This window comes from Bos indicus x Bos taurus, chromosome 20 (assembly GCF_003369695.1).
Source record: "Bos indicus x Bos taurus breed Angus x Brahman F1 hybrid chromosome 20, Bos_hybrid_MaternalHap_v2.0, whole genome shotgun sequence".
NCBI classification, from domain to species: domain Eukaryota; kingdom Metazoa; phylum Chordata; class Mammalia; order Artiodactyla; family Bovidae; genus Bos; species Bos indicus x Bos taurus.
Window position 1 is genome coordinate 11258566 of NC_040095.1, and position 20939 is coordinate 11279504.

The window sequence follows — 20939 nt, forward strand, 5'->3', positions numbered from 1 at the left end:
ACATAGAAATTCTTTTCTTATGATGAGAACTTTTAAAGAAAAAAATCTGAATCAGGTTAAGAGAAACCAAAAAGGTGGGGAGAGGGAGAATAATTCACACTATTAAAATTTTCAAAAAGACAATGTATTTTAGGGCAATACAGTGGGGGGGTAAGAAGAGTAAGGACTTCTAGGGCCAGAACAATCTGCATGCAAGTCATGGCTTTATAAGCAGCATAACTTTTATACACAAGACTGATGTGCGGATGAAATAAAGTAACTTAGTGGGTGCTACTAAGAATGGGCTGTGGTCCTCCACGCACATCCACCCTTTTCTGACATTGGTGATTCATGGGGTTAGTTAAAAGCCATGCTTTTTGTTTTTGAGTTTAAGTGACTTATCTCTGAGCTTCCTCCAGAGGTAAGTTTTTAATCTCTGGAAATTACGGTTTTTTTAAATAGACAAATCCTCAAGCTGGAAATAGTCCTGGAGGATCCTCACTCCTAAACTGAGATAATGTTTTTTACTCTTTTTGTTTTGCCACAAAATTTACTTTTATGGCACAGAATCCAAGGAAAACCAGTTTTCTCTGTGTGTGTTGATCTCAAATGGGGACGAAAGCTGTCTATCAAAATATCTTGTTGACTTGAACTTGGGTTATTTATTCCCTCTTACAGGTGGTATGAAGATTTTTTTTTAAAAGCTCAACTGGATCATTTTGGTTTTGGTTACATTTGAAAACGTAACTACTCTTTTTCAAATAACTCCCATTTCATCAGTCTCTGAAGTCTAAACATTTCCTGTGACTTTTAACGTGCTCAACTTGACCAATTTTCTGACCAAAACATGTATCTCTAGTTCAATTGGCTAGGACAAAATTCAGTGTTTCCTTAACACCCTGGTAAAGCTGTTAGAAAAAAAAAAAAAAAAAAAAAAAGCCAAAAAACCACGGCTTTTCACCTTACTTTTTCTGCCAGTCAACTTCTAATGACCTACTCTGGGTGTGTAGGAGGATGGACCCTGTGTTGTGTGTAAGACTTATTTCCATGTACAAAGGAAAAATGAAAGTTAAAAAAAAATTTTTTTTCAAGCTTCAAACATTTGGGTGGTGTGTTTCAAGTTAAACTATCGACTGATGAAGATCTAATCTCCTTTCTTTCCCAGAAACATCTTTTCTAGAAATTTTCATAAGCTGCCTCGTTTTGAAGCTGCCTTACACTTCAGATTTTTTCATTTATTAAATATCACGTGGGTATTCTTTGCATAACTGTACATCTGAAAATGCTTCTTCTAAAACTAGATTTTACTTTTGGTTCAAGCACCCAAATCCAGTTAAAACAGTGCAAGGCAAAAAAAATTATCAGTAAAAAGAAAAGAATTGGGAGGGAATAAAGGGTCTAAAAGATTCCAGAAGCTGATGTAGACGATGACTTGCTGGAATGATGGCAAGTAAATTTGTATTTTTATAGTTGTATTCTGTATGGCAACGAGAGAAGGAACTAATAGTTAAGGTACCATTTGGTTAAATTAATGGATGCCATTTATGGTGTGCTAAGAGTTGACTTGAATTGGCTCACAATTCTTCCCAAGTGGTAACACATTGGTAACATGAAACTAATCACGTAGGAATATTTACACTACACTACAAACCAGGGCTTCCTCCCCTTCTCCAAGAATTGGTTTACCAGCACACTACTAAATATAACAATATCATGATGTTGCAAGTGTTACTCACTCAGTTGTGTCTGACTCTTTGCAACCGCATGGACTATACTGTCCATGGAATTCTCCAGTTAAGAATACTGGAGCGGGTTGCCATTTCCTTCTCCAGGGGATCTTCCCAACCCAGGGATCAAACCCGGCAGATTCTTTACAGTGTGGTTATATGGCTCAGCTGGTAAAGAATCCACCTGCAATGCGGGAGACCAGGTTCAATCCCTGGATTGGGAAGATCCCCCGGGGAAGGGAAAGGCTACCCACTCCAGTATTCTGGCCTGGAGAATTCCACGGACAGTACAGTCCATAGGGTCACAAAGAGTCGGACATGACTGAGCGACTTTCACTTTACTTGACAAAAATATGGCATGAAAAGGCAAGCAAGCAAGAAAGGAATGAAGACAGAAAAGAAGGGAAAAGGTCAGAAGAGACCTTTGTTAAATGACAGGTTCATAAGTACTTTTTCATCTAGTCCAGATGAATTAGATGTAGCCAATGGCAAGGGTGGAGAAAGATGACAGATGAGCAGAATCAGAGAAATCCCAAGATGTTTCTCTTCTGTGCAGTTTCTGCAGGTCCAAGAGGCTCATGGCTGTGATGCCAGCCAACGTACCTGCAGGCAGACGGGCACAGACACCTCTGCTCAGGAGACAAACATCAAAGGCCTGCCCACTTACAGAAAGAACACAGAAGGAAGTGTGCATGATTTCTGAGCTCCCTCCAAACCGAGAACGTTGCACGCTTAAGCTCAAGTGTTTTGTGCTTTACCTAAAACGCAAAGGTAAGAACCGTCTTTCCCTCTGTGTATTTCCAGCTCTCTGACACTCACCACAATCAAGAAGCTGTCGTAACTCGGCTGGGTTGCTGGAGCTCTGTGTTCTGTATAGAGTTGAACATTCCAGACCTAGGACACAAAACAGACTGAGTATGCAAAACACAGCTCTCTGGGGAACCTGCAAGCCTGCAGCCAGATAGACATTCCAGTTTTCATCCAGTGTCTATTCGAGATGTGTACGGAGCATTCTTGGAAGTCAACTCCCACTATTCATCTTATCTGGCATATCAATAATTTTGGCAAAATCATCTGGCCACTGAGGAACAAGTTAATTCTATTTATTAAGATAGGGAGAATTTAAAAGTTTCCATAGAATAACTACACATTAGTATGGAGTGAGAAGTCAGAGCAAGACTATCTCCCCAGGTCACGGCCACAAACAACTTATGTATCCAGCACAGGTGGCAGGAAGTGGATTCAATGAACATCCACGCAACAGATACAAATGATGACACCCACGAGATCAGGCCATAACCTGTGAGCTGATTTCCCTGACCCGTTGGATTACCTTTCTTTTCAATGGCTTCCACGAGCTTGATAAGAAGCGGTGGAGCAACGTCAGGGGGTGCGAACTGCTCTGCAAGGTCTGGGAGAGTGGAAGCTGCAAACAAAAACAATCCTGCGGTTACGTTTGATCGAGGGTAATCCAATGCAGTCAACAGCAGTGAAAACGACCCCAACACGAGGTCATGGACTGCAATCAGGACAGCAGCAAACTCAGGCCAGGAAGAAAGAGAGCGCCTGAGCGGGGCCCTGTGTTTAGAAGGCTCCTCTCAGGCCACCACCCTCCAGCACTGCCTCTTCCCACGGGGTGAGCTGCCTGGGGCACACACCTGCTGCTCCTCTCCTAGGACACGATCAGAGGGCTCCCCAGAAGCCCAGATCCCCTGCCTCAGTGGCTTCTTGGGTCGCTGCCTCAGGCCCATCCTTCTGAGCGCAGACCTAGCTCCGGCATGCCCCACTGGCCCAAGGCATGGGCTGTGGCGGAGGAGAGTGGGCTCAGGATGGAATGGAGTCTGGCCGTGCAAGGTTCCGGCGGCATGGGGCCAAGCCAGGCGCGGACCAGCTCTCCACATGTCACCACGCTCTCAGGCAGAACTCGGAACCCAAGAAATCAAAATTCAGGTCCAGCTTCCTGGTCATTGTGAAGATATAACTGTCAACGTAATAGGATGGAACCGCTTTTATCAAACTGTCTGTCGATGTGATTTTAACTTTCAAATATTCAGATGCAAGTTGGGGCTCCTTTGTGTTTTGTCCCAGGCCCCACAAATGCCAAGGTGGGTGTACTATCAAATACAAAAGAGGTCCAAGTCCCCATGGACCTGCTGCTGAAATGCCTTTATTGGCTTACACATGCTTTGGTCAGTTAATATCTTAACACATGTGATACTGTCACAAACTGTTCTTTCCATGCTTTTATTTACATGTTTTACCAAATGATAACAAAAGAAAAAAATCTAATTGGGTGACACACATAATGTCCTTCAACATTTGATAACTGCATTTTTCACTCCAAAAAAATATAAGTACCTTTCTTATAAGACACCAGAAGAGGGAGCTAAATATACGCGCCTCAAATTTCTCAAAATGCAAAATATAGGTAAATGACAGTCTTTATGAAAATACCTAGCTGTGAAGTCTATTTATCAGCCACCCATAAATCACTTTTAGACACTTAAGGTTCATGGCCGTGTGTGTACTCTCACATAGTTTATATAATCTAAGACTAAATATTGAAAACTTCGTTTCAATGAGATTTCAGTGGTGTGACTTTTTAAGCCATATATCATGTTAAGCAAAGTTCTAATGCAGCCCATCTTTCTAATAGTGAGATAGCACTATTAGAATATCTCACTAAAAGTGAGATAGAAAAACAACAGACTCACAAGACAACCACAGTCAAGCAAGATTATGTTAAACTTTGACCTCAGAAAATTATTGTTTATGTGATTTTGGAAACCCAGACCCTGTAGTATAAGACCCTTCTATTCCCTGAGACAGTAACGTGATCTTGCCACCTAACTCTGTTAGCCATACCAACTACTGAGGATAAAAGGAGAAGAGCTATATTATGGAAGAAAATCCTATAGGAGCACTCTCCAGAAGAACTTGCTGTGATAGTGGAAATGCTCTATTAGCTGTGCTACCCAGCAAGTGCTCCGAGCACTTGGAATATAACTCCCGCAACAGAGGAAGAGAATTTTTAATGTCTATTGACTTAAAATGAAACAGCTATAAATGACTACTGACCACAGTCCTGAAGAGCACAGTCCCACAGCCTGAACAAGGGCAAGTTTCGTCAAAAGCACATGAAAGATTCCTGAGTTGACTTCGTACTACAAAGACCTCACTGTAAAGCCGGCCCTGAGCACCCAGCATCGGTACATGGGACTCAAGAGTGTGTGAACACAGGGCACGCAAGGTCTATCCCTGAGTCTCCTGGGCCATTTTGTCCTGCTGCAACAGCACTTGAACATACTTGGCACCTCATAAAAGCAGGGCAGGCACGCTGCTGACTCGCCAGACAGTCACGATGCAGAAAGCGGAGTGGCGACTTCATCTCACCTGTGTTTCCGCCACCAACCTGAGCCTACGGACCACCTGGAGAACTTGTTATGCAGACAGACTGCTGGTAAAACTACAAATCCCCAGAATCAGAATATCCAAGAATGAAGCTAGTTATCTGTTTTAGGTTAGTAATAAGTTTTAGGACAAGACGCTTGCTCCTTGAAAGGAAAGTTATGACCAACCTAGATACCATATTCAAAAGCAGAGACATTACTTTGCCAACAAAGGTCCGTCTAGTCAAGGCTATGGTTTTTCCTGTGGTCATGTATGGATGTGAGAGTTGGACTGTGAAGAAGGCTGAGTGCCGAAGAATTGATGCTTTTGAACTGTGGTGTTGGAGAAGACTCTTGAGAGTCCCTTGGACTGCAAGGAGATCCAACCAGTCCATTCTGAAGGAGATCAGCCCTGGCATTTCTTTGGAAGGAATGATGCTAAAGCTGAAACTCCAGTACTTTGGCCACCTCATGCGAAGAGGTGACTCATTGGAAAAGACTCTGATGCTGGGAGGGATTGGGGGCAGGAGGAGAAGGGGACGACAGAGGATGAGATGGCTGGATGGCATCACTGACTCGATGGACGTGAGTCTGAGTGAACTCCGGGAGTTGGTGATGGACAGGGAGGCCTGGCGTGCTGCGATTCATGGGGTCGCAAAGAGTCGGACACGACTGAGCGACTGATCCAATCCCGTCTGAATATGAGAAGCAAATCCATGCAAGTGACCCCTAGCCACTGCCTGAAAAAAGGTCCAGCAATGACACTGCCCACATCTGTTAAAATATGAGTACACCTGAAAAGTCCTTAAAATAGAAGTATCTTGGGGTGGGGCGAGGGATACATGAGGAGATTGGGATTAACATATACACACTACTATATATAAAATAATCAAGGACCTACTGTATAGCACAGGGAACTCTACTCAGTATTTGCAGTAACCTATACAGAAGAAAATCTGAAGAAGACTATATATATGTATATATGAAACTGAATTGCTGGCTATGCTGTACACCTGAAATTAACATGATACTGTAAATCAACTATTCTTTAGTAAAAAATGCAAATATCTTGAAAGTTTCTTTTTAACTAGTCTTTTTAATTAAAAGCACTGTAAAAAAAAAAAAACAAAAAACTATAAAAGAGCACAGCATCTCATTTCCTCTGGTAAACTATAAACTACTTCCTTTTGCCTTAGATTGTCAGCTCACAAAAAATATCCTCCCCTACAGATGCCTTCTACACTGAGCAAAATGAAATTTCCTATCAGCACATGTAACAGGAGAAAAACACAAAGGTAGAGATCAGAGGTACAGAAATATTATTAATTAGGACTCACTGTAGCATCTCTGGAGAAGGCAATGGCAACCCACTCCAGTACTCTTGCCTGGCAAATCCCATGGACAGAGGAGCCTGGAAGGCTGCAGTCCATGGGGTCGCTAGGAGTCAGACACGACTGAGCGACTTCACTTTCACTTTTCACTTTCATGCATTGGAGAAGGCAATGGCAACCCACTCCAGTGTTGTTGCCTGGAGAATCCCAGGGACGGGGGAACCTGGTGAGCTGCTGTCTATGGGGTCGCACAGAGTCGGACACAAATGAAGCGACTTAGCAGCAGCAGCAGTAGCATCTCTTAACCTTCTCAAACTTACAGATCTCAGCATACACCAAAGTGCAAAAAGCTAAAGATTAAATAGTAAATACATGAACCCACATATCCGCACAACATTCATCCAACTAACATGTCTAGCTCCTCTTTCTCTTCCCTCATAAATTACACAGGCTTTTTTTTTTTTTAATTAAAAAAAAAAAAAAAAGTTAAAGTTGGCAACCAAAGATGGAATTGCTTAATAAACGTTTATCTTCTCCCAGAATCTTATCAACACGATCATTTCTGCAAGCAAATATGAAAGTTAAATTAAGTGATAATTAAAGATTTCACCTAACTGTGATTGAAATGTGTACCCAACAGTTGTTATATTACTGGGCTGCAAATACTACATATAAAATTGTTTCTTCACTTCAGTTTGAAGGAGGGAAAAAAAATCTTTCCTAAGTCCTTTCAATGTTTCTTTGGCAAAACATGGTAGTTTGCTTTCCATATCCTGAGATGCAAAGTATCATCTGTTTCACTCATACAAGTGCAACGTGAAGTTTCTAAAAAGCACTGTGATGGCTATCAGGTATCTATAACAACACCTTTCTCAAAGTACACCCCAGAATATTTTAAAAAGAAAAATACTAGACGTATGCAGTAGGAAGTACAGGTACTCCTTTGTAACACATCGAATGAATTTATCACTGCATCTTTTTTTTAATATTGAAAAAAGCTTATTACTCAAATGTATAAATCATTACAACTGATTAAAGTTTTGCAATGGGGGTTTTAAAAAGTAAATTTTACAAAGACACAAGGTTTTTAAAAATAACAATGCAAGGATTTCCTATTCTGTAGTACAATATCTATGATTCAGTCCATTTCCCTTTAAAATATTTAAACACAGGGGATGTGAAAGCTTTACCCAAGAAACTTATGAAGTTCACGTTTTCTACTTTGAGTATTAGGATCAATTAACAGTGAAAGTCTAAAAAGCATTTTAAAACAAAGTATTATTTCCACAATCCTAAAATCAACTATTCCTTTAGTTTTATTAAATACTCAAGGTCAATATTTACACTTCTGTTAGATCCCATTTTAAAGAATTTCAGCAGGAAATGACAACTGCTAAGAAGTACCAAATTTGGCAAGTTGTTCTTTGAAAAGTCCTTGATGAAGTACATCATACAGGTCAATAAACTAAAACATAATGGAACTCATATATACACACACAATATAGAGGTCATATATGGTGACCATTAAACAAAACACAAATTAGCAGAGCGTAATCCTCATACATATGAATTCTCATTTGATTTCACCTTGCAGACAGATTTGTATACCTGAATGAGGAATGTTTTTTTGGTTTTTGACTCCTGCTGTAATCAGTGTAAACGTGTGGAGAGCCAAGTCTACTCTTACAGCTGGGTGAATTTTAGATTCCTCCACTATAAGCAACACCAGTTTTTCACTTAGCTGAATCACTTTTCATCAAAAGAAATAGGTATTAAAGAGAAAGAAGACAAGAAAGAACAGCAGAAGGCTCTAAAAGTGATGGTGAAGCCAAGATGCATCTTGTTTAAAAAAAAAAAAAAGAGGAATCAGCCTTTTACAGGAACACCAATGAACTAGTCATACTGTTTAAGAGCCCACTCATTGGAAAAGACCCTGATGCTGGGGAAGATTGAGGGCAGGAAAAGGGGGCGACCAAAGGATGAGATGGTTGGATGGCGTCACCGACTCAATGGACGTGAGTTTGAGCAAACTCCAGGAGACAGTGAAGGACAGGGAAGCCTGGCATGCTGCAGTTCCACGGGATCACGGTCAGATGCCACTGAGCGACTGAACAACAACAAACTAATGAACCTGTCCCAGGTTGTAGAAAAGAATTCTTGAGGACATGTCAGTCAGTCAGTTCAGTCACTCAGTCATGTCCGACTCTTTGCAACCCCATGGACTTCAGCACACCAGGCTTCCCTGTCCATCACCAACTCCCAGCGCTTGCTCAAACTCATCAGATGCTGCCTTTCCCACTAGTTCTATTTCCCCCCCTTTGCCCTGGCGACAACCAATCGCATGCACAGGAGAGAGCCTTCCCTCCCGAAGCAGGCCCTTCCCAAATCACTAACATGGACAGGCCTGAACAGTCCTTGGGCGCCAGTGGTGTGTGGGAGACAGTGGCATTCCTCACGATCAGTGGTGCCAACGCCGCTACAAAGTGCAAGATGAAACCAGCACACAGCTGCACCTTTTGGAGGCCTTCTCCATAAAAAAAGATATTTTAGAATTAGGGCCTGGCAGGGACGAATGGAAAATTTAGGCTGAAATTCTGGGACTCCAGAAACGGCCCAAGCCAAGTATTTCATTACTGATGGAAGCAGCTTGGAAGTACATAAAAAGCTGCCACTTACCTTTTAAAATGTAGTACAAATAAACAGAAAAGAAAGTATATGCAAACTGTGGATCAATATTAAATCAAGATGCTTGCCTATTAACTGTTGCTCAATCAAAACTTTTTTCCACCTGGAACAATCTCTCTCAGTCTTTCAAATGAAAAATGGACATTCTGGTAGGCTAAAATCTAACAAATCCCAATAATACTTTTCTTAAATAAACCTTATAAGCACATTCATACTTTATGCTTATAATGGTTAGTACTCTGAACGTTTAAACTTCTCAAGTTCCACGGGCAAAGCCATAACAAATGCTGGCTAAGGCAATGCAGAAAAAAGCTAAACAAAACAAACAAACCCCACAAAAATAAAATAATCATGAGTTCCTTAACTCTGTAACTGTTTAATCAGCAGTATAGAGAAATTACTAAAAGCACAACTTTAAAGCCAAAGAGACCTGGGTTTTAATCTTGGTTTTGCCACTTACTGAGTATAATCTTGGGTATGTTAATTAACTTGAACCCCAGTTTCTTCACCTGTAAAATGGGAATAATTTTAAGTGTAGCAAGGATTAAATGAATAATACATAAACAAACACGGGTAAGCACAGTGCCTAGAATGTAGCAAGCACAAGCTAATGGGTAGCTATTATTAATTTTGAATTATCCATTTAATCTTTTTTATTATTATTCATAGTTTTTTAAAATACCTAAAAGCAATGGTAAGTTTTAACACCAGAAATTATTAATTAAGACAGAATTCTCAACAGTTTTTTTTTTTAACGTGGCAAACAGGAAATATTTAATTAGAGTAGATATCTGCATTTTGCCTTTCCATATATAACACTCAGTATCTTTTCAGAAATCATATCTAAATTATCACATGATTTTCACTACAGCGCACTTTTTCCCTGTTAGGACTATCTATTTGAGCTACTATGTTTCAGTTTTCTGAATGTAAAGGAAAGATGTGGTTGGAATGATACTGAACTTGGTGTAAACTAGGATTTTTCTTTTGGAGTAGGAGGAAGAAGAAAAATACAAGCAACTGAAAATGGGAGTAGAAAGTAAATGTCAAAGGAAATCTTAAGCCATAACTACACTATTTTTAGGCATAACTAGTTGGGGGGAATTAAAGAGTTGTCAACAGATTTAAATAAGAAGTTTGCAAATCTTTTCAGATCCCGTAATTAGTCTTTAATACCTTTAAGTTTTATCTTCTCCCATTTATCTCTTCTGCTCCACAGCTGAAAAAAGGGATCTGAGATCCTCTGCCCATCAATTTATTTCTAGACAAGAGACTAGTCCAGGAAACAAACAGCAGGCAAAGACTTTATTAAACATAAGCAGACATTACAGTTTCGCTTCTGATGGCCTTGGCTGAAGTCTCAGCATTGAGATAATTGAAATGCAAGATTACACTTAATCTTTGACAGGCTAGCCTAATTAATTGTGATTCTTATCACCTAAATTGGAGTCTGATTTAAAGATTACCATTTATAGCATATAGCAAATTAAGATGCTGGGCAAGAGATAAATGGGGAAGAGAAAAAGACTTCTCCCTCTCCCCACACGGAAAATAATTTGTAGTTGAGTCCCTAGGATCTGGGAGCCTAATGGTTTATAAGAAAAGTTGGGATCCTTTGGTTGGTTGGCTTAGAAAGATTTCATACAAAGTGTGCTGAGAGGCCCCAAAAGGGAAGGAAAGAGAAGAACCGTGTGACTCAAACCCAACGGACGCTTGACCATTTATTGAGTGAATGACTATTACTGAACATCAGTCAGGAATCACACTGCCACACTAAGTATTTTACAGACAGGCTTTCACTTATTTTTTATAGCAGTTCCTTATCACCCTCAATTTAAAGGCGAGGAGACGGAGAGAAATGAAGTCATTTAATCACAAACCTCCTGAATAGTGTCCCTGAGTCCAGCTTGGGCCTGTTTCTCTTCACCAGAATCTTATTTTTTCTTTTCAAAGACAGAAACCTGTGATAAGTTTCTCTGAATCTCCCACCAAGGCTCCCTAGTTTAAGGGTAACTGCAGCAAGGGAGTCACGTGACACACAGTGGCTGCTCCCCAAGTGGGCAGCTGTAGTATTGATACTCTCTGGTGTCTTCAAGTAAAATGACTCTAATAACACCAGTTTTTGCAGCTCCCCACCAAATAAACAAAGGATGTTCACGCTACCATGCGACTGCACTCATCTCACACTCTAGCAGAGTAATGCTCAAAATTCTCCAAGCCAGGCTTCAACAGTATGTGAACCCTGAACTTCCAGATGTTCAAATTGGATTTAGAAAAGGATTTAGAAGAACCAGAGATCAAATTGCCAACATCCATTGGATCATCAAAAAAGCAAGAGAGTTCCAGGAAAACATCTGCTTCTGATTTTTTGACTACACCAAAGCCTTTGACTGTGTGGATCACAATAAACTGTGGAAAATTCTGAAAGAGATGGGAATACCAGACCACCTTACCTGCCTTCTGAGAAATCTGTATGCAGGTCAACAAGCAACAGTTAAAACTGGATATGGAACAACAGACTGGTTCCAAATTGGGAAACAAGTATGTAAAGGCTGTATATTGTCACCCTGTTTATGTAACTTATATGCAGAGTACATCATGCGAAATGGCGGGCTGGATGAAGCACAAGCTGGAATCATGATTGCCGGGAGAAATATCAATAACCTCAGATATGCAGATGACACCACCCTTATGGCAGAAAGCGAACTAAAGAGCCTCTTGATAAAAGTGAAAGAGGAGGGCAAAAAACTTGGCTTAAAACTCAACATTCAGAAAACTAAGATCATGGCATCCGGTCCCATCACTTCATGGCAAATAGATGGGGAAACAGTGGAAATGGTGACAGACGTTTTTTGGGCTCCAAAATCACTGCAGATGGTGACTGCAGCCATGAAATTAAAAGACTCTTGCTCCTTGGAAGACAAGCTATGACAAACCTAGACAGCAGCTTAAAAAGCAGAGACATTACCAGTACACAACAAAGGTCTGTGTAGTCAAAGCTATGGTTTTTCCCGTTGTCACATATGGATGTGCTGCTGCTGCTGCTAAGTCACTTCAGTTGTGTCCGACTCTGTTCGACCCCATAGTCGGCAGCCCACCAGGCTCCCCCGTCCCTGGGATTCTCCAGGCAAGAACATTGGAGTGGGTTGCCATTTCCTTCTCCAATGCATGAAAGTGAAAAGTGAAAGTGAAAGACGCTCAGTCATATCCGACTTTTAGCGACTCCATGGACTGCAGCCTAACAGGCTCCTCCATCCATGAGATTTTCCAGGCAAAAGTACTGGAGTGGGATGCCACTGCCTTCTCCAGTATGTATGTGAGAGTTGGACTATAAAGAAAGCTGAGCACCAAAGAATTGATGCTTTTGAACCGTGGTGTTGGAGAAGACTCTTGAGAATCCCTTGGACTGCAAGGAGATTGAACCAATCAACCAGTTAATCAATCCATAAAGGAAATCAGTCCCAAATGTTCACTAGAAGGACTGATGCCGAAGTTCCAATACTTTGGCCACCTGACGCAAAGAACTGACTCACTGGACAAGACCCTGATGCTGGGAAAGACTGAAGGCAGAAGGAGAAGGGGACCACAGAGGATGAGATGGTTGGATGGCATCACCGACTCAAAGGACATGAGTTTGAGCAAGCTCCGGGAGTTGGTGATGGACAGGGAGGCCTGGAGTGCTGCAGTCCATGGGGTAGCAAAGAGTTGAACATGACTGAGCGACTGAACTGAAATGACCAAATAAAGAAGCCAGTACATTGCCCCTCACTAGAAAATACCCTGAACTTCAGATCCTGACTGTCCTAAAAAAATAATGGGAGCCCCGTTAATAACATGAGGGAGGTGGGGGCTCCAGGTGAGTCATGCTCTCTCTCTCAGGGGCAGGGTGGACCATAGAGGCACACCCTTCTCTCCCACTTTCATCTGATAATAGATTTCACAGTCAAGTGCAGAAAAAGTAAGAAATGCTTTATGTAGGCTCTTTCAACGAAACTTGAGAGGCACCAACCTCATAAGAATCAAAGGATCCTCTCATCAGGAGAGGGCTAAGGTAAACGAGAAACCGAACAGAAAGATACTACTGGGGAAACCGGAGGCCAGAATGAAGCATCTCAGTGGAGGCTGGAACCTTATAACTAACAGTGTAGAAGCAGGACATTACCCGACCAAGGAGGGAGTGCAGAGGGGGCTCCTGCCAAAGAGGCAAAGCTGTCCAGCGAAGCCGTTTTAAGAAAGCCTGGATGGAAATCAGAGAAAAGAACCACTAGATTCACTCCAGTAACTAAAGAGAGCAGGGCTTTTTCTCTGACAATTTTGAATATGCCAGAAAGAACTGTACAGTGAATACGAACATCCTAGATTTTATTATTAACATTTTACTGTATTTAATTACATATCTTTCCGTCTGCCTATTTTACTTTTTTGGATGAATCTCAAAATAAGTTGCAGAAATCAGTTGCCATGGACTGAACCACATCCCTCCAAATTAATATGTTGAAGCCTTACTTCCAACGTGATATTTGGAGATGGAACCTTTGGGAGGTAATTAAACTGAGATAAAATTATAAGGGTGGGGGCCATCACGATGGGATTAGTGCCCTTGTAAGAAGAGATACCAGAGAGCCCCAATATGTGCTGAAGTCACTCCAGTCATGTCCAGCTCTTTGCAACCCCATGGACTGCAGCCCTCCAGGCTCCTTTGTCTATGGGATTCTCCAGGCAAGAATACTGGAGTGGGTGGCTATTTCCTTCTCCAGGGGATCTTTCTGACCCAGGGATCAAACTCACATCTCTCATGTCTCCTGTGTTGGCAGCTGGGTTCTTTTTACCACTAGTGCCCCCCCTAATATGTGAGAACACAAAACAAGCTACTGTACACAGTCCAGGAAAGGGCCCCCGCCAGAACTCAACCACACTGGCACCTGGATCTCAGACTTTCAGCCACATGACCTGAACTGAGAAACTACTTTTTTTTGTTGCTATTTAAGCCACTTTGATATGGTATTTTGTCATGACAAACTGAGCCACCTAACACATCAACACACTATACCCAAAGAGAGGAAAGAAGCTATAAATCTAGGCGGGGGGGGTGGGGGTGGGGGTGGTGGAAATCAATGCTAAATACCAATTCTATAGTTATTTAGTAAACGTCCTCTGTGTCAGATAGAATATTCCCCATGGCAGCCATTTGGGGCAGTGCTTCCTGAACTTTAATGTGTATTAATAACCTGATTCAGTAGATCAGGGTGAGGTTCGGGATTCTGCATTTCCAGCAAGCTCCCAACTGATGCCCAGCTGCTGGTCCTCAGACCACTCTGAATAGCAAGGATTGGGCCCACCAATTGGAGAGAGAAAATCCAGATCACTGTGGGAGACAAACTCTCAACAATTAACCTTCACACACTGACAACTTGTTGCTTAAATTGCTCTGGGCTTCACAGGCTGATCTTATACCAGATCCCACAGCACAATATCCAAATATGTGTCAGGCAGGTGATGGGTCTGGCTCTCAATTCTAATTAGATCTGCTATCATACCCAATTAAGTATCAGAAGAGAGAGATGAGCATTTTTCTTCTCTTCCAAGGTGAAGGATCACCAGCAGAATGGAGACCAAGGTGTGATTTTATGACTGTTGCTCTGTGCCTCTGTGTACCATTGTGTGGGAAGAGATCACTAAGTCTCAACGTGTCCAAGGTCCCACAGAAGTTCAGGCCAAGGGCTAGAACCCAGTCCTGAGGCCCACACAAGAGCTTTTCCTACCTTGCCACATTCAGAGGACTCAGCTTGTTAAACTGCAGGGTGGGTGGGAGGGAGGAAGGTAAGGAAACATTAGAAAAGCTGACCTGACAAGTTACTCCTACTACAACCAGTGGTTTCTATGTACTGAACAATTAGTGTTGGAAACTGCTCAGCACTTGATGTGCTTCACCTCATTTAGTGTGCAGAACTCTGTGTGGAATTATGATTGTCCCCATTTTACAGAGGAGGAAACCGAGGCCAAGTTCAGCACGTTGGCCATAAAACCACTCCATGAACCTCATTTCCTCCTTACGCAGACATGCTGCATATGCCTTTCTGGAGGTTACGAGCCATGAGAAGCAGGGGGAATATCCTTGCAGGAAGCCAGTGGTAAAGCACTTGGCAACAGGAGACACCCACAGCTACACCCCTTACTGACAACAGGTGCGACTGTTCAACCTGAGCTTGGACTAGAGGGCCAGCTTCTCACCATCACCTCAGCTTTATCAGGACTGAACCCTCGCCAGTCTACTCAGCCAGGCTAAATATTCTCAGGACAGCATTTATTAAATGTTTTCTCATAAGGCTAAACTAAGCACATTCTTCCCCAAGGATGTAATGGGTTTTATTTTGCTAAATATAGCTGACTAACTTATCACTTTCTGCAAGATACAAATGGACTTATTTTGGTTAATCATCAGACGGGGAGAGGGCCCCGCGAATAATTTACCAAAAAAAAAAAAATTAAAGATTTACATAGTAACTTATATTTCAGAGAGTCCAAAATGAAATATTAATGTCATATGCCTGCTTAATAAGGATAAGGGAGTTAAAATGCTCATGATCAAAGAGGCAGAGAAAAGGAAAAAGATGATGTGTCCACAGGATTACAAAGAAAAAGGTGAGAAAGACAAGGGACCTGAAAATAACTGAATAGATATACCCTGTCAGCTAACAGAGAAAATTAAGCAAGCAAGAGGTAACTTAATCATGCTTTTTGATTAAATGTGTTTTTTTTTAAATCACAGAAAACTAAGCAATTCATATATACAATAAAGGATAGCAACTGTGAGATAAAAGCAAACACAACCATTAACAATTGTGCGAGGAATCAAGAGTTTTTAAAAAATAAGAGTCATACTTTTACAACCTCAGACAAATGTAAGTAATTCTGGTGGGTTAATAAATTCTCCGTTTTCACAATGTACAACAATCATTTGTGAAATGAACACAAGGCTATTCACCCCTCAGCTAAAGAAGTCCATGGACTTGCTCTGGATGTAAATTTCTTTTTAAGGATAACAATTTTAGATGGGTCAGTATTGGCAGCAGTTGGATCCTATCATTAAATTCTCAAAAAAGCACAGGGTATAATAAATAGTACTATGCTACAGAGACTTAATTGTGCCAGACCAATCTACCATCTTCTTTCCCCCTAAACTGTGACCAAAAAAAAAAAAAAAAAACCAGAAAAACGAGAAACAAAAAAACCAACTGTGATATACAGGAGGTCCTACAGATAGAACAGAAGCAAAATATAAAATGAATTAATTACAGAAAGAAATCTGACTACGTTTCCAAAAGACCAGAAGTGAGCTAAAAAATACAGATTTTTTAGGTATATTTTTAGTAATTGCTTAAAAGTCAGCAAGGACAACGTGGTTTTGTCAAATATTATAATACAATACGTGGTCAAAGAAAAGGAGTGAATAAGCTTAACCCAGATACAGAAGTATTCAATCAGTCATAGTCATCAACATCTTAGATTAACAGAAAATACACTGTTAACAATTTGCAGATATCACCGTGTTTAAGCGTCCCAGTGAAAAGTGAGATTGGTCAGAAAAACCCTAGTTTCCTACAGTTGAAAGACCTGTGACGTTGTCATGAAAAAGGACTCAGCCGCCTCTCTCTTAACCACCAGAACCATCTGCACTCCGCTCGGTTACACCACTCTGTCTTCAGCTGAAAGGGGAGCGACAGGGCCTGAACCACAGGAGCCGGTTGTGTACATTTTGTTCTTCTAGATTAGGCCTCAGTAACTTTATGAATTATGAGCTGTCAAGTACTTTTTCATCTGCTATAGAATATGCTTCTTAGAAATTGTGGCTATAAATAAGTCAACAGATGTTTTCTGCTGACTTCAACAGGAGCTTTTAAAAGGGGCTAAACCTAAGCGAATTAATCCAAAAGGCTGTAGAAGGTTTCCCCCTGTTGGTCACTTTTTGCATTAGTCTTTTAAAGACTAAAGGCTTTCATTTCAGCCTGTAAAATACTTTCTGGGCATTACTTGAATGTAATTTATTAAAGAAACTGAAAATCAGGGTCCTAAAATACATTGCTGGACTTTCTGTGACTTCTGTTTAAAAAAAAGCAAACCAAACACTATTAAAATGCCATACCTATGCAAGACTGTTACTGTATCATGAAAAGCAACCCAGAAGCCACTGTGTCATAGTAAGGAAAAAAAAAGACAACAGGCAAGGACATGAGTTCTAGATCTGTAAGTAACACATTGGGAACTTTGGGAAAGATATTTAATACCTCTGGGTCTTCACTTCTGTATCAATGAAGTGGTAAGGATTAGATAAGTTCTAAAGTAACTACTAGTCCTTAAAATTCCATGATTTGAAGATAAAAGTCAAGGAGATTATATGCCCAATATAAAATACTAAATTGCACTTAATCATAAATTACTGTAAAAATAACTATATTCCAGTTAGCCACCATGTTGCTGTAAATCTGAAAAAAAATCACAGGTACCTGGGAGATGGCTGGTGTTGGCCCCAAGCAAAAACTTACGTTAAATAACCGGGTGGGGGGTAAATTAAATAAAGTAAGTAGGAAAATGGCAACATTTAGTTGTATTTCATTCTTATACTTTAACCCATCATTTCCAAAAGAGGAGGGGAAACTTTTTTGAAAGTGTTTTTAAGTGAGATATAAACTTCCACTTTTCCAGAATGAATAGTAAATTCAAAAAGAACTAAAACCTCTCTCCCATTTGTGTGAGTGGATCTAATGGAAGACGACGAACCACATGTTCTTAAGTGTACTCCACAGTCACTGCTGCTGCAAGTCAGGGAATCTAACACTAAATGGTTTCTATCCAGCAGTCTTCAACCTTTGTGGCACCAGAGACTGGTTTTGTGGAAGACAATTTTTCCATGGACAGGCGGTGCGGGTGTTTGGATGATTCAAGCGCATTTTAATTCTATTATTACCACATCAGCTCCACCTCAGATCATCAGGCATCAGATTGCAGAGGTTGTGGACCCCTGCTGTATACCACGATTAAAGGGGGCAGAGGTGGGGAGGAAAGATCGTGAAATTAAGAGTGAGGGTCAGGCCAAGTGAGGAAGGGAGGGGAGGAGGGAGCAGTCACTGGCTTAGACTGTTCTAGTCATCTAGGTCACTTCCTAGTCATGGTAACAGCCTTGCAAAGTCCATCCGTCTCACTGTGTATGTGGGAAAGACACAGGTTAGGTGGCTAGAGCAAGGTCAACTGACTAAAGTTTGGCAGAGCAGATACTATAACCCATGTCTGTCTGAATCCAAGGGCCCTGCTCATTCTACTTCACCTGTGATTTTCCTCCAGGGAGTTTTCTCCTGTTCACCCTCTTCTGGGGTCTCCCTGGTGGCTCAGCCAGTAACAAATCTGCCTACAGTGCAGGAGACCCAGGTTTGATCCCTGGGTCTGGAAGATCCCCTGGCAAAGGAAATGGCAACCCACTCCAGTATTCTTACCTGGAAAAATCCCAGAGGCAGAGGAGCCTGGCAGGCTACAGACCATGGGGTTGCAAAGAGTAGGACACGACTGAGTAAGCGCACGTGCGTGCACACACACATACGCACACACACACACCCTCTTCTGAGTTTCTGAATTAAGTTGCTTGTAAACCCAGTTCCTTTCAACACCTTGAGATTTCTGACCAAAGCACACTGGGCTCCAGTAAATGGGAGTCCATGCAAAATCAGCTTGCGATCTATGCTGTGCACTCAGTGAATACAAATGTCAGTGAAAAAACAGGTAAAGGGACAGAATTAGATGCTCAGAAGAAATTGCTCTGTTTCCCAAATCCTAGATCTTTGTAAGTTTACCCAGTCCCCTCTGGATTTGGGGCTTGCCATTCAGTCATTTGAAAAATGGTACATTTTCAAAAATGTGGCAGTAGGAATAATCCCAAATCACACAAGATCAGGAAAAAATCATTCAAGATTGCTTAGTAGCTGAGGCTCTCATTACCGTGACAGCAATAATAACAATAGGTAACACTTATGATGTGCCAGATACTGTGCTAAGTTATTTTACTGAAATTATCTGATTATGATAATCAAATATTCTATCTGTATTCTCATTTTACACAGAAGAAAACGGAGGCTCAGAGAGGTTAAGAGCTTTGCCCAGGCTCACACAGCTGTACCAGTCAGAGCCAGGACTTAATTGAGAAGGGTTATCTGGTTTGGAGAACCAACCAGCAGTTCCCTTGCAAAGGGTTCTTCTGCACTGTCACTCCCCCCGAAGACACAGGGCACATGGCTTCTTTAAAGACTGCACCTTTTCTTGTCTACTCTGGAAACTGGTACAGCCAAGAGTCAGAACCACAAAGGAAAAAAACAAAAACACAAAGCTGTCTAGAGTTCTCCCAAGGACAGACCAGGAAAGCAGAGAACAGGTGCTCAGGAATAGCACCTCCTGCTGGCCCATGTCCCTGGTAACCATGTATTTTGAATTCTATGACATTCTATAGGATGTTGAGCCTAGGTGCTCTGTACTCACAAAGGAGAGAAACCCCCTCCAGGCATGGGGACCACCAGTCCTCTCCACTGCTGAAAATCATGGCACGAGACAGACTATTTCCAAGGTCCTGTCTTTGAGTAAGTGACGATTCATTTTGGAAAAAAAGACACAGATATGCATACATGAAATGGAATCCAACAGAATATGCAAAATAGTCATTGAGTTTATAGAAACTCAGAGAAAGAAGAGGCTTTCAGTACCTTTAATGTGCTTAGTTCCTCAGTCATGTCCAACTCCTTGTGACCCCAGAGACTGTAGCCCACCCAACTCCTCTTTCCATGGAATTTTTCAGGCAAGAATACTGGAGTGGGTTGCCATTTCTTACTCCATGTACCTTGAATGGTGGGGTCCAAATGTAAGCCATGTTGGTTAAAATTTTCTACTAGCCACGTTATCAGCAAAAAGAAACAGGTGAAAGTTTAATCTTCTATTTAGTACTATATATCCAAAATAGTAGTATTTCAACATATGATTGGTATAAAAGTTATTAATGAGCTATTTGACAATTTTCATTTCTCTTTTCATACTCACAGCCACATTTCCATGGCTCAGGGTGACTGTGAAACATGTGGCTGGTGGACCCTGTACCAGGAAGCACAGCCTAAGAAGGACAGCTTTCAGCTTGTCTTCATGTGAATTTGGTAATCTGCAAAAGATGTTAGCTGTGGGATCAAAACTAAAAAAAAACAGACAAAAAAGAGATATATTCCTTAGATCCCCAAAGACCAAACAAGAGTTCTGAGTTTTCTACTCTTCTTTACTCATTACTGTGTATAATGAGTACAACCAGCTTTAACCCTACTGTGAAGGCATTGAGTCTAGGGCACCTGCAGAGTTCATTATACACTAAGAACCTTCTGGAATATGCAGCAGCAGATGCCCGGTGTCCATCACAGTGCCTGGCTTGGGGTCAGGACATGAGGCCAGACCTGTAAGTCAGTTTTTCAGAAATGCCCATGATTAGTGAAATTGCTTCATCTGGTGGCTCTCCATCTGCTACTGGCTACCCTTAGAATTTGCATTCTGTGTGTCTGGGTGCCTCCTGTTAGAAACAGGTGGCTGACTGCAGCTGACAGAAGCTTGCATTATCTGGGAAAGGCTGCTACAGTCCAGCTATTAAGTCAGAAAATCTGAGGTCTGGTTAGGTTCAAATCTTGACAGCGTGAGCTGCAATAATTTCATTTATAAAATTAGGGTTCGTTAACATGTCTGATATTTGCTGCAGGATAAATAAACAGAAGTAAAAAACCAAAAGGATGGAGGTAGAAATGTCTACCTACTCTGAT

General features: G+C 41.4%; 1 protein-coding gene across 2 annotated transcripts in view; it reads right to left on the bottom strand.

The window, feature by feature from the left end:
* PIK3R1 (phosphoinositide-3-kinase regulatory subunit 1) overlaps positions 1–20939 on the bottom strand; it is a 95540-nt gene that overhangs the window by 25362 nt on the left and 49239 nt on the right. For both annotated transcript variants that reach the window (XM_027520351.1, XM_027520352.1), the window contains exons 3-4: positions 3040–3132; positions 2526–2600 (exon numbers count right to left, since the gene is read on the bottom strand). In XM_027520351.1, the coding sequence (XP_027376152.1) occupies positions 2526–2600; positions 3040–3132 (168 nt within the window). The remainder of the gene's footprint in view (positions 1–2525; positions 2601–3039; positions 3133–20939) is intronic.